Below are 20555 nucleotides of genomic sequence, written 5' to 3' on the forward strand. Positions count from 1 at the left end.
CACCTACCCACCCCCTACTTCCTCTAGCATTCTAAATTCCTAATATTTGAGAAGCTCATTCTGTGTACTGGGCACACTGTATCATTAACACTTGAAAAGCACTGAAACATTTCTTTAACCTTTCACACATTTATATGCAGAGACGTCTGTGCAGAGGTGTGTGGAGAAAAGGCGTGTGGCTTTGATAATGGTGCTCCACTTAATAAACGCCACGGGCTATAGGAGCTGTGTGAGTTCCGCTGTTAGAGGGGAGCTGGTAATTATAAAATAGGGGAAAATCTAGCAAGGATAGCATATCATTGTCTAAAAAGTGATTTTTTTACCCCCCTCACTTCTTTTAATTTCTTAAGTTTCTTTGGGTGGAGGTTGTAATGATAGGATGTAGAGAATTACTAACTATACAGAGAATTAAGTGTTACTAGGATAATTACTCCTAATTTTCCTGAGGATGGTTCTTCCTGTTGGAACCACGTACTTTTTATACCTAATTTGTAAAACAACAACAAAAAGTGACATAACCAGTGTATTTAATAGGTGCAGCCATCATACACAGTTGTGTCATAGGTTCTCAGCCATTCAGATTTGTCCCTACACTTTAAGCTGTTCATACTGTGTACTTTTCAGAGACTCACACACAAAAATTTTAGTAATATATTCTTTTCTGGAGAAAGTGATTTCACATGTATTTTAGTCTGTAGAATAGTAACAGCCTATTTCAAACTAGCATGGTGAAGGCATGTTTGAACTAGTGAATTAGAGAATATTTAGAATTCATTAGAGTTTATTCCTTTTAAATTCACAAGTTACTTATTATTATATTTCTAAATAGACATTTTTCTGAGACAGCCTGAATTAGGAGATGAGTTTAAAATCAGAAACATACTGTGCATATAATTATGTTGAACTGTCTGTGGGAGGTAGTTTCTTTTAAAACAATCCCCTAATTAGGTTAAACTGCCTGAGTCTTGTTTATATTACTGATTTGCTTAGTAAGCACTTTATTGAGGGGGCAGTATGCATGGGAAATTCAACTTTAACCAAACAACAGAATTCCAGATTTCAAATAGAAGTCCAAATAAATAACCTGAACCTTTAATAAGTATTACTATTATATAGTCTTGGAATTCCAAATTAAATAGTAAAGTTTATTTTTAAACAAATAAGAGACATAAAATATGTTAAACATAAATGTCAACAATTTGAAGTGTTCTTACAAGCCATATTTCACATTATGTAGCTAAACCCAAGATTAGACGTTCCATTTTATCTGTTAATACTTTTAGAAACTAGAGGAACTGAAGATGAGCTAAGCATCTCTAAAGATTAATAAATGATGGTCATGTTTGATTGGCGAAACTATAGAACATGAAAAAATGGTATAAATTGGTTCTTAAAGATGTACAATTCTGTTTGTATGTGCATGAGCACATGCATGTTTGTGCACACACTCAGTCGTGTCCAACTCTTTGCAACCCTGTGGACCCGTCAGACTCCTCTGTCCATGGGATTCTTCAGGCAAGAGTACTGGGGCTGGCTACCATTTCCTCCTCTAGGGTATCTTCCAGACCCAGGGATCGAACCCACATCTCTTGTATCTCCTGCATTGGCAGGTGAGTTCTTCACTAGCAGCTGAGCCAGATTTACTGCTCTACAACTCTAGGATTATGAATTTTATAAACTAAGATGATGTCATTACAGCAAATTTATATACACTAGGTTGTTTTAAAAGTTGCCTTTTAAGTTGGAATATTTATTCATTTATCTATTCATAATGTTTATTGAATGCTCATTTTATGTAATGAATAGAGTTACTAAAACATTCATAACTTTTGCTCCAGAAACTGTTCATTGACTTTAAGCTAAGGAGATAACCCAAAGGGAGTGTAAATATGTATGTATAGAAAATTGATGTCATGGAATCCTGGAGTGGGTGACCAACCTAAATCTCCGAAGGGACCTTGGTTAAATAACTGATCGTTTTCTTGGTGGGATATTCATGTACTCAGGGAGTATTTAACATGAGGAAATCCTGACAGTCTTAAGCGGGTAGAGCAGATGATTTCAGTTGTTTAGGTCTGGAGATCATTCTTGGTTGACTTTTGAAGAGAGAGGAGACAGGAGCTGGGAGTCCATATTAACTGTTGTTCTTGTGGTTACTTTGCAGTCAAATAAAGTGCCCGTGGTGCAGCCATCCCATGCGGTCCATCCTCTCACCCCTCTCATCACCTACAGCGACGAGCACTTTTCTCCAGGATCACACCCGTCACACATCCCATCAGATGTCAACTCCAAACAAGGTGAGCACCTCGCCGCCCTGGCCTCTTTGGATGAGGAAGAGCCTCATCTCAGCAGTCTGAGCGCCCTCCCCGGCGACTCTGCCCATGTCATGATACATTTGAGGGGGATAAGAATAATTTATTTGATAGCAACTTTTTAATAAGCATACAAGAGTTTGTTATTGGCATTTTCTTTTCCGGGATTAAAAAAAAAACAACAAGAAAAATAGTGAAGGGTCATTTTCAAAGTGACAGCTCTGAAGAGCTATGATCACAATATAAACCAATATGTTGTGAAAATAATTCAGTCCTCAGCGCCCCCTGCCATATTCATTTATTTTAGCATGTACTACATGTTGATAATAATGCTGAAAAAAAGTCAGAAAAGGGACAAAGTAGGAGGTGTTTTTCTTTGAATGCTATGTTTTTGAGATTTGTGGTTTCGTTTGGTTTCAGTTATATCCCTGTTGTGTTTTCTCTTTGTTGTTTCTCAACAAGAATTATATTTAAAGTTCAAAGGGTTTCCCAGGTGGTGCTAGTGGTAAAGAATCCACCCGCCAATGCAGGAGACCTAAGAGACAGAGGTTTGATCCCTGGGTCAGGAAGATCCCCTGGAGGAGGGCATGGCAACCCACTCCAGGATTTTTGCCTGAAGAATCCCATGGACAGAGGAGCCTGGCGGGCTACAGTCCATGGGGTCACAAAGAGTCAGACACGGCTGAAGTGACTTAATACACACACACACATAAAGTACAAAACCATTTCTGTCTAAAGTCAAAACAGACTAAGTGTTGGTCGCTCAGCTGTGTCCGACCCTTCATTACCCCAGGGACTATAGCCCACCAGACTCCTCTGTCCATAGGATTTTCCAGGCAAGGATACTGGAGTGGGTCGGCATTCAAAGCAACATGAATCTTATTTTGCTTCTCTACGCTGTTACCAAGTTCTGCTTCTGTATCATTTACAAAGACACATGCATCATAAGAAGTCTCAAAAATGAAAATGCCTGTTTCTAACCTGAGGCATGAGGGTGTGGTTTGGTTGTCCGACAGACACAAATCGCAGGTTCTCGAGCCTCCTGGTCCCAGCATCCTAGAGCAGACCTTGAGAGAGCGGCAGTTTGTTCACAGGGGAGCCCTTGCTCTCTTCGTGGACATACACACTTGGACCTCAGCAGGATCTTGAGATGTTCGAAATGAAAGATCCTGTAAAACCATGTGAAGGCAGAGAATGTAAAAGGGGTAAACATGCCATCTTCAGCACTTCTCCCTTTTGTCCAGCCCTATCTTTGATGGATCGTGAACAACAGTATTTACTAAGGGTGTATAACAGCAGTGAAGTTCAGAGGTTGGGTGTTTTTCCCACCTCTGTGAACACTTTGAGGTTAAATATATATCATCTTCATTTCCCACCTTAATTAAAAAGACAACTCTTTGACAACTTAGTAGGACTTTGCGTGCTTGGAGCCCCAGTACGCTTTCTTAGAGAAAGCAAGAATCATTGTGGCGGATGTTTCTGGGTTTGTCTCTATTTTATTCTCATTTCCAGCCCTTTCTCTCCTCTACTTCCTTTTGTAAAGGACTTCCAAATAATCAGCAACTACAGAGGCAGATCTGTGAATATGTAGTGAGAAAGGAAACTTAAGACAAGCGTCTTAGGAAGAAAGCTGAGTTTGAGAGGGAAGCTCGAGAATATGACCTTGGCCGAGGTCCCTTTTGGTTATCTGAAGGGAATGTGAGGTCTGCAATTTAAATGTGCAGGTCACAATCCCAGAGCAGAGTCTAAGCTAGAGATATATGTCTGGGGACCATAAAGATGTGGATGACAGTTAAAGATAGATATAAAAGCCCCAGACAAGCTATATCAAAAAGAATCCAAGAGTATGTTTTATTTAGTTTTAAATTAATTTATTTACATAACAATTACATAGTATTTACCTTTTCCCAGTTCCTGTTCAGAGCACTTTGAAATGAACTTATTTAAAAGAATAACATTATAAAAAATTTTGAAAGAGTAACACATGATGGTTCAGTAGTTTTTCTGTCACAGATTCTACGAGAGTTTAGTTTTTAAAACATTTTTCCAACTGGCTACCAATTACAATTGCATTTTCTCTTCTGTTTCCATATCTTACTGCTACCCTACCTTGCTTTACCTTAATAATTATAATTTATCGTTACTACTCAAACCTTTTCTTTTAAACAGACTTTTCAGAACTAGAGGAGGGACTAGTGGGCATGACTGGAAATAATCTGCTTGAAATTTCCTTGTAATATTTTGTGCTAAAAATTTGTGATTTTTGCATTCTACTCTATAACACTGTTTGCATTTGTTTTAATATAAAAATCCTGTTTTTAATTACTTTTTTGTCATAGACTTAATGTGTCCCATCAGTATGTAGGTAGGGGGATATAAAACCTTGGTTTAGGAAGAATTAATTTACATGATCTTGAGTTTATATCATTCCACCTGGGTACAGTCATCACCAAAAAATAAGTATGAGGGAAAGAAGTCTAAGGCTTACTGGGTCTTTTACCTTTATTCTTCTTGCCTCTGCCGGCCTTTTGGTTCTATCACGTACAACTGGTTACAGCATGGTGGTACTAAGCTGCTGATTTCAAAGTTCCAGGGAGGCTGGTTAGCTTTATCCCCTGAAATAAAAAAAAAAAAAGAAAGTCGTGTTCTTACTCTCACTCTAGGTGGGCTTATTCAATAAATATAAACAGTCTGTCAGCAGAACCCATTCTTATTTGTAAGAAAATAACTTTAGGTTAATTTCCTGTTAGGAATCACACTAGTTTTTATGCATGAGTGTTGGGGTAATGGTGAGTGCAGGTTGTTGTAAGAAGAAGAAAGGAAGCTGATATCCATCATTTTGTTCCACTCACTGTGTCTGATAAAAATGTTAAGAGGAAGAGCTTTTAGGAAATATTGGGTTTATGTACCTGTTTATGTATTTGTATCCTTGTAAATAACAGCAAACACTCAACATAGCACTTAACAGGCACTTTTCTTTATTATATATGAATGCATTTACGTCTCAGAACCTCTGTTTCATTTTTATTCTGATTCTGCAGAATAATAATTAAATAACTTCCTCAAGAACATACAGTGAGTGGCAGAACTACCGTGTTCATGCAGTCTGCCACCAGAATCATTTTAGCTGTATTTATAAAAGTTAAAAAAATTTAAGGATATACCGCATATAGCCTCCAGCATATGCTGTGCGTAGTCAATCAGTCGTGTCCGACTCTCTGTGACCCCGTGGACTGTAGCTCTCCAGACTCCTCTGTCCATGGGGATTCTCCAGGTAAGAATACTGCAGTGGGGTTGCCATGCCTTTCTTCAGGGGATCTTCCCAACGCGGGTCTCCCCCACTGCAGGCAGATTCTTTACCATCTGAGCCACCAGGGAAGCCCATGTAATAAGTGCTCAATAAACAGTCATTAAATAAATGATGTGTCGCACAGGAGTCTGTAGAGAGGCACATACTTCTAGGAGTCTTTGGAAACCAGAAACAGGATCTTAAGACAACAGTGAGCTATTTAGAAAACACAGATCCCCTTTCTTCTGCTCGTGTAATGACCTAAGCCACATCAGGTGTGTACGTGCAAATGGCTTATAGTATTGACCAGCACGGCTAATATGTCCATTTGTTTCACTTGTTCATTTGTTTAGTCACTCAGAATGATATTCAGAGCCTTCTCTGGGAGACAGCCAGGGTTTGATACACAGATAAGGGACAAAATGGTCTCTTCTTTCCCAGCAGTCTATAAGCTCACACAGGAAATCATTTGCACAGACTCACTGTAAAACATAATGAAGAACATCTTAAGTACCATGTTAAAAGTACAAATAAAATGATGTATATTCAAGAAGAAAGATTTCTCACAGCAACAAAAGTTAGAGAATATTTCGTGAGAGAAAGTTATCTGAAATATGAGTAGAATTTTAATAGAAACAGTCAAATTAAATACCCAGCATAAAAATAAATAGATAAATACCCAGCATAGGAACTAGCATGTAGCAGGTGCTAAGTAAACAGTAGTTCCCTTGTTTGTTTTTAAGCAGTAAAATCAAATCCAAATATGAAAAAAATTGTATTTTTTGTTCTGTCAAATTATTCCTACACCAGATCACAAATGCACTGTTCTCTGTGTACTTAGAACATAGACTAGTGTGGAGAGCAAGGTTTCCAGCTCCTCTGCTTAGAGACATGTGACTGAAAGCAGTTTACTTCTCTGCATCCCAGAGATAAGATCCCAGGACAAATCATATTTTTTAGGTGCGTAAACAGTCACTTTAACTCCCTGACAAGGGGGTTAAAGTAGACCATTCATACAATTCAGCCTCTAATTATGATTTTCAAGTTCAAGTTTCCACAAAGTTTCCAGTGTTCTGTGTTGGTCTAGTTTTTCTTTTCAAAACTGAGCAACCCCCCTGCAGAGTGAGAGCTTGGAGAATCTGGGGATGAGGGAGGCAGCAAGTTGCAGAAGCTGCCCTATGATTCTGCTATGTCAAGAATCACTACTGCAGATCCCCTGGTGCCCCTGCCTCCCCAGGCCCAAGTTAAAACAAATTCCAAGGGCTCCTCTGTGATCAAAAGAAGCAGTATTGACAGCTTTTTTATAAAGGGAGATTTTTATGGTAACTCTGCTAAAGTGAACTTTCAGCTTCCATAAAAACAGTTGCCAGGGGCTCTGCTTCAGTGAGAGAGAGCAGATCCACAGAACTGCCTTAGGTCCTATTGTAAGCAATGCTTTTGGTGAATTGATGATATAAAGGAATTAAAAAAAACACTCATTAAATTTGAAAGTGATAAAGAGATCAAAAAAGAAGATTTTAGATTCCTTTTAAAAACAGCAAAACCTGAGATGATCTCATGTAAACTCTGTCGAAAGAGATTAAAGACCTTTCCCCTTCCTAGCTACTTTTTCTAAGAGTTGAAGAATAGTTTGTCCTAACTTCAAAGTCAAATTAACGTCAACTTTGAAGACAATACTTCTTAAGCCATTCCCATATGCTCAAGGCCTTCAATATCTTTTAATATCCAAATGAAATTTACAGACATTTTGAATAGTAAAAAAGCAGAATACATAAAGAACATCTGTATACTCACCTGATTTTGCATACTAGGCAATATAATTATAGCCACTGAATGTATATTCAGGTTGTTAAACCTGGGGATATATGTTTATACATGATAATGCTCTTTTAAAGCCAGATTAACTGTGTAAAGAAACTCATGTGGCTTTCTTCTGTTCAGAATCACTTTCCCCCAAATATGAATGTAATGTTTTGTTTTGCATTTTTATGTATGCATCGTACCCCTTCTTTTTGGTACCCAAGGTAAGATGTAAACAGAGATGTCAAATGGGACTAGGATTAGGCATAATTTCTAGGTGGTTTTTACAGTTATAGGGCAGTATACTCCAGAGAGTGTGAGCTCAAGAAACAATGTGGTGGCACACTCATTTTCTGTGGAATACAACTAATCCAGACCAGCTTGACCTTGGAGCCCAGAGGACTCAACCCGATGAAGAGCTTAGTTGGAGCTGCAGTGCCAGAGACCAAATGAATCATATCAAGTGCGACCATTATGAGGCTGAAGATTATTTCCAATTAATCTTTGATCCTCTGAGGTATCACATTTCCCAAATCTATGTGTCCATAAGGGAGCCAATGAAGATCTGAAAAGAGCAATTTACCTAATCCTTGAACACCATGGCAGGCCTTCTGCTTATGAAGTGCTGTCATTCTATACAAAAACAGTTGTCTACCATTTTCCTAAGCGAAGTGAAATAATGAGGGCAAACTTAAGTAGTTTTATAGACTCATTTTGATGCCTGTTTTACTCGAAGTATATTTACTGTTTTAGGAGCCCCTCAAGATGTACCACCGTCAGACGTGTTTTCTTAGATGCTGAAATTTTGAGTAAAGATAACAAACTGACTTCTGTTAAATCAGAAAAATAAATATTGTCTCATTGTACACCTTAAGTACTCATGACATAATGCATTTTCTTGCCTTTCTTATTTCTCTCAGAAATCGAATGTCCTGTGAATCTGCCTCTCCATTGTTTTTTTTAATAGGCATGTCCAGACATCCTCCAGCTCCCGAGATTCCTACGTTTTATCCCCTGTCTCCAGGTGGTGTTGGACAGATTACCCCACCTCTTGGCTGGTAAGATCCTTCTTGCAACCTGCAGCCAGGCATCTGAACACATACTCTTCTACTCCCCATTTATGGAAATTAACTTTATGAATAATAACACTTGTGGAGTTGAAGAAACTTCAACACACAAGGTGCTAACTTTATTTCATTTCAATTTAAAAGATTAAAAAACATACAGACTTTGAAATGGACTGAGTTCGTTTGCTAATATGTGTAGAAAATGACTGTGTAGCATTTGCTTTGAAGCTTATAGTTTTATGGATTCAATTTGTAGCTCTGGGCATTTGCTATGCCTGTACAAAGTGTTCACTGTGGTTTTTCTTTTCTAGTTCTTTATGAACAACTTATATTTTTGAAGCATAACCTTAGATATATTGAATATCGATCTTTGCTTATAAATGGGCAAGTGATGTAAATGACAACTGTAACAAATACAAAAGCATCTTTTTTTTTTTTTTTCAAAAGCATCTTTTGAATTTTAATAAAGTAAGCACCAGTTTGAGTTCAGAGGAGTGAAAAACTGATGAATGAACTTTATCCTTTCAAAATCCAAATGTTCTCTATTTTGTTTCTTAAAGACCCATACCACTGTTTTCAGTTTTGTTTTTTTTTTTTAATTATAAAGGTAAAGGAAAAGAAATGTATTTAGGGAAGAAAGAATCACTTCATACAGTGGAGCCTATTTTTATCATTTTATTGTTAGCACGTAGCTTTCCCTGCCCTCACTCCCATCCCTCTCTCCCCACTGCTCACTCTATGGACAATGTGCTGCACCTTCAGCAAACGTTTTCTCTACTTTCTTTACTGACTCTGTGTCCTTACAGACCCCTGGTGAAAACCCGTTTCCCTCCCTCACATCCCTACCTTATCTCTTCTTCATAAGGAGGGCTTATCCTGCCATGGATATTCCAGCTTTCTCTCTTCTCTTTGGCATTAAATCTCTCAGTCAATAACTCTGTTTGAATTTAATTGATTATGCGAACACTTCCAAACCTACATCAATTATTCTGTCTGAACTTAGCTACTTAAGGGCAGTAATCCTGGGCTGAGTTCCATCAGTGGCATCTGGAAATAAAGACTGTGTAAATGAAAAATGTGACATGTAGGAAAAACAGAGGGAGAGATGGAATTCTCAGAGCAGAGAGAAAATAACTCCAATGAATCGATCTTTTATTTCTTGCCTGCAGCATGGGTGTAAGGGTGGGAGGTGGGGTGCAGGGTTTTCAAAAATGTGTTCATTTTTATGTAAACTTTTATTTCTTCCTTTCTTCCCTTCCCTGAAGTCTGAAAGATTCTGATAATCCTTTCACCTAAATAGAATAGTTCACCATTCTCAGGTTCTGTTATATTCAGCAAGAGCTGTTCAGAGCATCCGTGGGGCTGGAGAGGGGCAGGGGTAGAAAACGAGTCATTCATGGCCTGCAGTGGGAGAGTTCCTTCAAGGCACCAGTGATGCCTTGGGTGGGTGGAGGGTGAGGAAGGGGAGCAGTTGGGTGCCTGAAGCAGTGCCCCCATAACTCGCCCCAGATTCTGGTTGAGGGCCTCCGCTCATCAAACGCTTGTTGCTGGTTGGTAACTCATGTTTTGTCATTGATGGGTTCCTCTCTTCTGTGACCTCAGGCAAGGTCAGCCTGTGTATCCCATCACGGGAGGCTTCAGGCAGCCCTACCCGTCCTCACTGTCAGTCGACACTTCCATGTCCAGGTAGGTGGAGGTGGATCCGGCGCCAGGACAGGCTGCTCTCGCGCGCTTGCGTCTCCCGCGCCTCTGCTTGCCTCTCGGCCCGGCGGGCGGCGTCTGTCTGCGCAGGCTGCCTGGCTCCCACACTAGGCGTCCTGGGGAGTCCCGGGCAGGAGCCAGACTCCACGCCCCACAGCACCAGCCACACCCGTCAGGCAGACGGACTCAGCACCCTGGAGACCGGGCCTCCAAAAGACTTGACTGCCCCTCGACGGCGGGAGGAGAAATGTCCCCGCAGGGGACCTCAGAAGAAGAGCTTGTTCAATTTAAAACATGCTGGGGGCGGGTCAGCGGGAGAATGCAGACTGGCTTTTCTTTTCCTGTGAGGAAAGTTGTCTCAGTTCCTGTGACGGTGTCTGAAAAGGCCCAGCCAGCCCAGAGCCTTCCCGGACCAAGGCTGTGAGAAGAGAAGGAACGGTGCTTGCGGCTGTCAGGCCGCGCGGGGCGTGTGTCCTAGTGTGTGAATCAGGCCCTGAGTGGACACGGTGGGGCCGGCGAAGTCTGGGAGGTCTGCTGCCACACCGCTCTGTGTAACGCTTTGCCTCTGGAAAGGACGGCTTCTGTGCCCTGTGCTTGATGTACACACACATTTGTGGTGTATCATCTGTGTGTTCAATGTGGCTTTTTCAAGGGAGCTAGCATTAACATGCTGGAAGTCAAACTGTTGGGTTAGTAACTGGTTGTGAATCTTAACTTTTTTATATACATATGAAATTTGCAGTTTTCTGTGGTGAATTTCAGCTTTTTCAGAAATCATTTTATTCAGTAAATTGTACACCTAGCTGGTTGAGAGGGAATGACATTAATACCCTTCCTCCAAAATATATATATATATTTTTTAATTTTAACACTGTATAAGAATTGTGTGATGATAGGATTTTCTCATAGGCAAATAACCAGCATCAAGTATTTTTGCAAGTGATCCATTTAGCAAAGTATCATGATTTGATCGAATGTTTGTATTTTTCCCATGCCTCCTTAATTTTTAAAGATTTGTTTCTGAAATATTACATATCCAAGTAGAGTCCCTTCTTTCCTTCCCAGAAGAAGGAATTAACTGTACAGATGGTGATGAAAGACCTGAGAATGTTTTTTGTTGAACTACATGTTTACTTTAAAACAGTTTGAAAGCAAAAATTTCTAAAGCATATCCAAATTTATCAAAGAGCTTGTTGAAAGTACTGTCTTTGTTTTATTTTTCTTGCATGGCAGTTTCCCTCCTTTGTGTTGGATGGTGGTGGATATTTTGAGATTTTTTTTAATGCTCTATAAGCATACTCTGGGAAAAAGCCTTTATTTGAGCTTGTGTAGTTTTTACCTTGAAGCAGAACTGTATCTGTCGCTTTAATTAAATTCTTCCCCTTAATTTTGTTATCAATTTTCCATGAGGCTGGATCTCTCAGACACTACCTTCTTTATGTGTAGAAGATTATTTGGGATGATGCTGATGGCAACCTCATTAAATTAGAGACTGGGCACATCTTCCTGTCCCTTGTCTTCTCGGTTGCTCTCTCCCGATATTAGGGGAAAAGCCAACAGGAGAAGACTTAATATGAAGGTCCACTTAGGGATGTAGACAGAGATTTTAAAATATGATATCTTTAGATTTTAAGGTCACTTTAAATCTTAATAAAATATTGTATTTCCAGTAGTGACTGAAATTCTTCTCTGAAAACTGCTTTGCAAGAAAAGTGACTCACTTTTTTTTTTTTTAATCCTATTGCCTAGAGCCCTCCCAGGAAAAATGCCAGATTCCACCATTAGCTTGAAAAAAAAAAACTGTAAGATGGTGTGTAATTATAAATATTTTCCACCTGAATACAGAAAGGAAAGAAATTAATCATCAGCTTGCTCTTATAGTTAATATGTCTGTGTGTGAAGATGTGTTTTTACTCTCAGCCAATAGCAGTTACTGAGTTGTTTCAAAATTCTATCCAGCTCTTGCTACAGCAGTACATTTTGTTTTCTCGTCTTACCTTCTTTTAGGTTTTCTCATCATATGATTCCCGGTCCTCCTGGCCCCCACACAACTGGCATCCCTCATCCAGCCATCGTAACGCCTCAGGTCAAACAGGAACACCCCCACGCTGACAGCGACCTAATGCACGTGTAAGTGCGCCTCTCTTCACCTGGGGACGCCTTAGGGTACCAAGGCCTTAAACCCCACAGCTTCTCCTTTGCTGTTGTCCAGTCTCACCCCTATCTGTTATCCTGAAAATCAGTGTAGCTCCGCCTTGAAAACTCTGCCCCTGAGGACACCGAGCAGCTTGCTTCTCAGTGCTCTGATTTGGTTCTGAGATTGAAAAGGAGCACAGATCTCAAAAGATGAAGGGAAACTCACTAAAAAGAAGTCATCTTCAGAGCAGAGAGACTGAAGAAATGGAGCTGTTTAGCCATTTAGTACAAGGCTTTAATTGGGTTCCCATTCTTGGGGAGCATGAGCGTGAAGTAGATTGGGGGGTTCAGTGCATTTCCTTCTAGAAATAGAGCCACCCTGCATCTGCATCAAGGCTTTGGAAGCACTGAATTGAAAGGAAGGGGACAAATCAAAACCCAGGATTTCCTGTTGGGCCAGGGTTGTTGCAGGCTGTTACAGCACAGCTGAATTCTCCCAAAAGACTAGTAATTAATTGAATTTCTTAATCTAGGGTTTGTACTCGAACAGAAGGATGCAGTGGCAGGGATCATGTGAGCATCGTCCATAAGACCCCTGCAAGTACAGGCAAATCCAGTGTGCATTTGTCTGGGGGAGAGAGTCTAAGATTTCATTAGGTTCTCAGAGGATCACTGGCCCACAGAAGTTAAGAACGTCAGTTCTAGAGGAGGACTGACTACCCGCACCATATGTGCAGCTTTTCCTAAGGTGACCAGGGAGGACCTAAAATCTAGATGCAGCATCTTAACAAGCCCATTTCTGTGTTGGGTTTAAACCCTTCTATAGCTATAGGTAAGTTTTCTCAAGCCAAAGGATCCTTATTTATCAGCAGTAGATGAGTCACTCTTTTAAGCAGACAGTGTCCTGGGGGCTTATAAAGAACCCAGAGGGTGGTCCCAGCCTGAGGTGGACTCATGATATAAGCAGATCTCTGCTCCTCCCATCTCTAACCCCTTCCCCACTCCCACCTTTTAGGAAGCCTCAGCATGAACAGAGAAAGGAGCAGGAGCCAAAAAGACCTCACATTAAAAAGCCTCTGAATGCTTTTATGTTATACATGAAAGAAATGAGAGCGAACGTCGTAGCTGAGTGTACTCTAAAGGAAAGTGCAGCTATCAACCAGATTCTAGGCAGAAGGGTAAGTAGTGGGATGGCATGTAAATGTTTATGGTAACCGTGGAACTGGTTCATTAAGAGCTGCCCAAATGCACTTACATATCAGGTAGTCATAGAATCATCTGTATAGTCACTTGGGGAGTAACAGAGAGAGCATGACAACCTTTAGGAGGAATGATATAATGCATTGTATCAACAACTGAGGTTGTATCTGGCACCTAGAACATTTCCTGTAAATGATAACTATTTTCCTATTATCATACTTTAAATGAGTGTATCTTGAGTGTCTTTTATGTGCCAGGCAGTGTAGTAGGCATTACATAATTGTTGCTGAGTAAAATAGATGTAGTCCTTGCCTTCGCAGATCTTGAAGTTTTGTGACAGGATACTGATAGGAAATAGTCCCCCATTATATATATAATTAAAATTGTGATAAATACTGTTAATATGAAGAGCAAGAATCAGAGAATAATGGAGGGGGGTGGGGCTAAGGGAATAGCCCCCTGATAAAGTAGTTGAGAGATAAGTGGGGGTTAACCCCTGATGAAGGGGGTAAGGTGGACTCTCCCCGCACGAAGCAGTGTGTGTGTCTGCAGACTCTGAAGCAAGAAAGCAGCGAGCTACAGCAAGGCCTGTGGGGCCAGCCTCGTTTCTGGATAAACCGTGGCAGTCAGCAGTGGCTGCTCCTTCCAAGACGTAAGCAGATCATTCTACCTTAAAGCTTTACATGGAAGAATTAGTGTGGGCCAGAGAAGTCTTAATTCTAGAAGAATTGTTCTCTGATTCTCCAGGTGTACATGGGCCAGGTTTCTCGATTGCCCTCCTTTTCTGTTGATGTTGCTTCTTTCACCCATGCGGAGATATTTTTCTGAGCACCTGTCATGTCCCAGGCACTAGACTTATAACTGGGACAGACACTCTTAGATTTCTTTGTCCAGCCACCAGCCCAGAGACTAGTCAGTCCTTCCTAGTACTTTTCTCAGGGTTGAGATGGGTCTAGTTGGGTATCTGAAGGGTGGAGGAGAAAATTGGAATTTTTCTCATTGAAATTGCATTTTACTGTAATTACATTGAAGTTTTCGAAATGCTTCATCTTAACTTGTATGATGCTCTTCATTATGTGTGGTGACTTCTTAAAATATGACCTTGTGTATTTGGTTTTGCAAACTCTCAAGAAATTCATGGTTTGCAAATGAACATTCAGGAGAAGGAAGGTCTTGACAACCTTTGTGGGACTTAAAGGTCATGTTTTAGCTGTTGCTGATGATCATTTTCATCATGTTTGTTAAAAACCTCATACATTTCAGCATCCATGACAGAAAACATTAGGAAATTTCCAGTCCATGTGAGGAAAGCAGATGGCGGAGAGCAGGCGTTGTTGAATTATAGATTCCTGTTCGACGGCATAAAAACGCAGCTATTTCCAATCTTCAAGACACCAGGGTTTCAGGGGTAGGATGCGGTGGTAGATTACAGCTCTTTTGATGCCCTGTGTGCAATACTCTGTCTCCCTGTGGATTCTTAAACACTTAATAACAATAATTACAATGATTTTCAAAGCCAGGTCATAGCAGATGAGTGATTTCCATCTTTTTTTTTTTTTTTTTTAAATTTTCCCTGACCCTTCAAAAGAAGAAATTAGAGGAAAAGAAGGGTTCTTTTTTCAGCTTGTGTAAAACTCTTATTTTTTTTTTTTCCTTTTCCCCAAGTTAAATGTCCATGGTCCTCCAGTGGGAATTATTTTCCTGCTCAAGAGAGTTAAGGATATGATATGGATGTATGCTTCCTATTTTTAATGCACATTTCCAACAGTTGCTACTTTCTCAGCTCCCTTAACAATCCCCAGATCAGACATGTGTCCCAAAGGATGGTTCTCATTTAGGGTCTCTCTTCTGTCTTTGATTTGAACACCTGTTTCTATTTATAGGTCTCTGAGATCTTTGATTAAGATCAGGTTTTCTATCCTTTCATAACTCCCCTCTGGCAGGATAGTTCTTGCTAGTTCTTTAAAGTTACTAGCTTTAAAATCATGAAGTTTTACACTAGGATAATTAGAATTCTTAATAGTGGAACTGAAATTCATCCTGGAACATTTTCTCTTTTGATTTTTACTCACCTTTACTTTATCTCTAACATAGAAATGTTCATTCATATGAATGACTCAGTTTTCTTCATATTATAAATAATAATAACATAAATATTATTTTAAGGTTTTTCTTTTCAGACCTTCTAGACTATTAAAGGAAGTCCATTTATTGCATATTTATTGTCAGAATTTCTAAATCTTGGAATTAACTGTGTTAAGTTTCTTCAAATGGGTATTTTCCCAACAACTTGATGAATCTTTCAGTAAGCAAAAGAGATGGAAAAACATTTTTAGTCAATATGTGTTTCAGAAATGCCTGTTAAAGATTGTCTTCTAGCTTGCATCAGACTTTACTTTTGTTTTCAACGTAAAATTTTAATATCATAACTTTACTTAACTGTTTTACTCTGGTAAATGATGTTTCATTTGTTGAGTTGAGTTTGTGAATTATAAATCTCTAGGAACTAAAAGCAGTTGAAAAGGCAGGTAAACAGTTTAGTTTGTGGTCTGCGTTTTCACTTTGACTTTTTCTCAGTTCTGTTAGCTGAGGTCTTGTCAACCTAAATTTCCTGCTGTAACTGAAAAATTCCTGCTTGTTTAACTGGTTGTTTGGGTAGAAGACCCAACCTCCATATGTATTTTGGGAGATAAGTCTTATTTACAATTCCAGATAAAATGTATCTCTATACTGACATATTGCAGTAGTATGAGAGATTATTGATCAAATGAATGAACAAATTTACAAAGTAAGGCTTCTTATCTTTTTTCCTCTTAGTCTGCTTTTCATTCCTTTTTGATAATGCTTTGCCTCTTGCCAATCATGTTGGCATCAGACCTATGTAAATACTAATGATGAGTCTTTTTTTTTTTTTAAAGGTAGGCTGATCTCTTCCACTGTGCCTGGTGTGGCTTTTTCTCCCTGTCAAGGGCTCTAGGTTAGAACCTCAGATTTAGAAAAGCAGCTTCCCTGGTGGCTCAGCTGGTAAAGAATCTGCCTGCAGTGCAGGAGACCTGGGTTCGATCCCTGAGTTGGGAAGATCCCCTGGAGAAGGGAATGGCAACCCACTCCAGTATTCTGGCCTGGAGAATCCCATGGACTGTATAGTCCAGGGGGTTGCAGAGCACTGGACACGACTGAGCGACTCTCGCTTTCTCTCCCGTCAGTGGGCAGAGGCAGTGTGATTCTTCCTTTTTTTCCTGTTTAGTGGGCAGAAGCAGTGAGACTCTTCCTGCCTCACTGTCCACTGCTCCGCAGACATGCCTTCTTAGGCTCAACTTAACTCATTCTTATTACTCTGCTGGGACAAAGATTGTGTCAGGTAACTTCTTTCAGGCGTTGTATTTTTTCTGTCACTTCCCCATCTCCCCTCCCTCCTCCTTTTTTTTGTTGTTGTTGAAGTGTATTACTTGATTTGCCTTTAGGCTCAGGCCAAGTTCCAATGAGTGTCACGGTTCTTAACTTTATACTCTGCACTTCTAAAGCAATTAAATCATTGTCCTATCAACTTAGAGGCCCTGGCCTTCAAGGGGCAGTTGGAAGGAGGTGGAGTCCGTTGCCCCTCCTGTGGGTCCCACCACCTCCGGACTGGAGACTGGCGGGGAGGACGGGATGAGGCCGCAGGTGCTCTAGTGCTCTCTTTGAGGTGAGGCCCTCCTCCTCTCCATGGGCAAGGGCAGCAGGTGTCTGTGCTCTCGAGGGGGCACGTCCCCATTGTGCTGTCGGGTCTGTGTCCTGACCACTGGACCGCAGTCCTCGAGGACAGCCTCTTGTTGCTCACTGGCCTCTCTCGCTCACTTCTCCTTCCTTTTTCCAGTACAGTCATATCTTTCTTTCCATCATTTAAAAAAACAAGAAGAGAGTAACTAAAATCAATATGCACAGTAGACATGAGTGAGAAAGAACCACCCAGCCTTTAACAGGAAGTGAAATGGAAGCAGCGCACCCTAGAATCGGGAGCGCTGGAGAGGAAGCGGGCCTCCCCGAGAGTGCGTGCGGGCACACTTGTGTGCAGGCGCGAGTGGTGTGGCCTCCGGCCTCAGCTTCCTACAGCCACTGCCCCTGCGCCATCGCCTCTGGCCAGTGGGTCCCCCAGAGCGCAGCCAGTTGTCTGGGAGTTGCTGACAACAGATCCTGGCATTTGGAAAGTAGGAGGACATACTGAGAAACTGCTCACTGGGGGCCTGGGGCAAGTTTTATGTAAACACACACAAAGTGCCAATGTTGTTGTTTAGTCACGCAGTCGTGTCCAACTCTGTGCACCCGCATGGACTGCAGCACACCAGGCTTCCCTGTCCCTCACCATCTCCCAAAGTTTGCCCAAGTTCATGTCCATTGCATTGGTGATGCCATCCAGCCATCACATCCTCTGACGTCCTCTTTTGCCCTCGATCTTTCTCAGCATCAGGAACTTTCTCAGTGAGTCAGCGGTTAACAATGGATAACCAAAATAGTGGAGCTTCAGCTTCAGCCTCTGTTCTTCCAGTGAGTATTCAGGGTTTATTTCCCTTAGGATTGACTGGTTTGATCTCCTTGCTGTCCACGGGACTCTCAGAAGTCTTCTCCAGCACCACAGTTCAAAGGCATCAATTCTTTGACATTCTGCCTTCTTTTTTCTTCTTAGAAGAAATGTAGTAGCCCTCATAGTCAACAGAAGAGTCTGAAATGCAATTCTTGGGTGCAGTCTCAAAAACAACAGAATGATCCCTGTTCGTTTCCAAGGCAAACCATTCAATATCACAGTAATCCAAGTCTATGCCCCAAACAGTAATGCTGAAGAAGCTGAATTTGAATGGTTCTATGAAGACCTATAAGACCTTCTAGAAATAACACCCAAAAAAGATATCTTTTTGATTATAGGGGACTGCAATGCAAAAGTAGGAGTTCAAGAAATACCTGGAATAACAGGCAGAATTGCCCTTGGAGTACAGAATGAAGCAGAGCACAGGCTAACAGAGTTTTGCCAAGAGGACACACTAGTCGTAGCAAACAGCTTCTTCCAACAACACAAGAGAAGACTCTACACATGGACATCACCAGATGGTCAATACCAAAATCAGATTGATTATGTTCTTTGCAGCCAAAGATAGAGAAGCTCTATACAGTCAGCAAAAACAAGACCAGGAGCTGACTGTGGCTTAGATCATGAACTCCTTACTGCCAAATTCAGACTTAAATTGAAGAAAGTAGGGAAAACCATTGGACCATTCAGGTATGACCTAAATCAAATCCCTTATGATTATACAGTGGAAGTGACAAATAGATTCAAGGTATTAAATCTGATAGAGTGCTTGAAGAACAATGAACGGAGGTTTGTGACATTGTACATAAAGCAGTGATCAAGACCATCACCAAGGAAAAGAAAGGCAAAATGGTTGTCTGAGGAGGCCTTACAAATAGCTGTGAAAAGGAGAGAAACTAAAGGCAAAGGAGGAAAGGAAAGATATACCCATTTGTATGCAGAGTTCCAAAGAATAACCAGGAGAGATAAGAAAGCCTTCCTCAGTGATCAATGCAAAGCAATAGAGGAAAACAATAGAATGGGAAAGACTAGAGATCTCTTCAAGAAAATTAAAGATACCAAGGAAACACTTCATGCAAAGATGGGCACAGCAAAGGTCTGGTAGGGACCTAACAGAAGCAGAAGATATTAAGAGGTGGCAAGAATACACAAAAGAACTATACAGAAAAGATCTTCATGACCCAGATAACCACAATGGTGTGATCACCCACCTAGAGCCAGACATCCTGGAATGTGAAGTCAAGTGGGCCTTTAGGAAGCATCACTATGAACAAAGCTAGTGGAGGTGATGGAATTCCAGTTGAACTATTTCAAATCCTAAAAGATGTGCTGTGAAAATGCTGCACTCAATATGCCAGCAAATTTGGAAAACTCAGCAGTGGCCACAGGACTGGAAAAGGCCAGTTTTCATTTCAATCCCAGAGAAAGGCAATGCCAAAGAATGCTCAAACTACCGCACAATTGTACTCATCTCACACACTAGTACAGTAATGCTCAAAATTCTCCAAGCCAGGCTTCAACAGTACATGAGCCATGAACTTCCACGATGTTCAAACTGGATTTAGAAAAGGCAGAGGAACCAGAGATCAAATTGCCAACATCTGCTGGACCATCAAAAAAAGCAAGGAGTTCCAGAAAAACATCTGCTTTATTTACTACGCCAAAACCTTTGACTGTGTGGATCACAGTAAACTATGGAAAATTCTTTAAGAGATGGGACTACCAGACCACCTGATCTGCCTCCTGAGAAATCTGTATGCAGGTGAAGAAGCAACAGTTAGAACTGGACAAGGAACAACAGACTGGTTCCAAAGCAGGAAAGGAGTACATCAAGGCTATATATTGTCACCCTGCTTATTTAACTTATATGCAGAGTACATCATGTGAAATCTCATCTGGATGAAACACAAGCTGGAATCAAGATTACTGGAAGAAATATCAATAACTTCAGATACTCAGATGACACCACCCTTATGGCAGAAAGTGAAGAAAAACTAAAAGAGCCTCTTGATGAAAGTGAAAGAGGAGTGTGAAAAAGTTGGCTTAAAACTCAACATTCAGAAAATTAAGATCATGGCATCTGGTCCCATCACTTCATGGCAAATGGATGGGGAAAACAATGGAAACAGTGAGAGACTTTGTTTTTGGGGGCTCCAAAATCACTAGAGATGATGACTGTAGCCATGAAATTAGAAGACGCTCCTTGGAAGAAAAGTTATGACCAACCTAGACAGCATATTAAAAAGCAGAGACATACTTTGCCAACAAAGATTTGTCTACTCAAAGTTATTGTTTTTCCAGTAGTCATATTATGGATGTGAGACTTTGACTGTAAAGAAAGCTGAGCGCTGAAGAATTGGTGCTTTTGAACTGTGGTGCTGGAGAAGACTCTTGAGAGTCCCTTGAACTGCAAGGATATCCAACAAGTCAATCCTAAAGGAAATCAGCCCTGAATATTCATTGGAAGGACTGATGCTGAAGCTGAAACT

The 20555-nt window shown here is 40.7% G+C and overlaps 1 protein-coding gene across 6 annotated transcripts in view; it reads left to right on the forward strand.

Moving 5' to 3' along the window:
- LEF1 (lymphoid enhancer binding factor 1) overlaps positions 1-20555 on the forward strand; it is a 119380-nt gene that overhangs the window by 78046 nt on the left and 20779 nt on the right. For 4 of the 6 annotated variants that reach the window (XM_065907108.1, XM_065907106.1, XM_065907111.1 and 1 more), the window contains exons 4-8: positions 2165-2297; positions 8369-8459; positions 10071-10154; positions 12177-12299; positions 13321-13483. In XM_065907108.1, the coding sequence (XP_065763180.1) occupies positions 2165-2297; positions 8369-8459; positions 10071-10154; positions 12177-12299; positions 13321-13483 (594 nt within the window). The remainder of the gene's footprint in view (positions 1-2164; positions 2298-8368; positions 8460-10070; positions 10155-12176; positions 12300-13320; positions 13484-20555) is intronic. The other 2 variants (XM_065907110.1, XM_065907109.1) reach the window with 1 other exon arrangement.

Source organism: Muntiacus reevesi, chromosome 16, assembly GCF_963930625.1.
Source record: "Muntiacus reevesi chromosome 16, mMunRee1.1, whole genome shotgun sequence".
Lineage (NCBI taxonomy): Eukaryota > Metazoa > Chordata > Mammalia > Artiodactyla > Cervidae > Muntiacus > Muntiacus reevesi.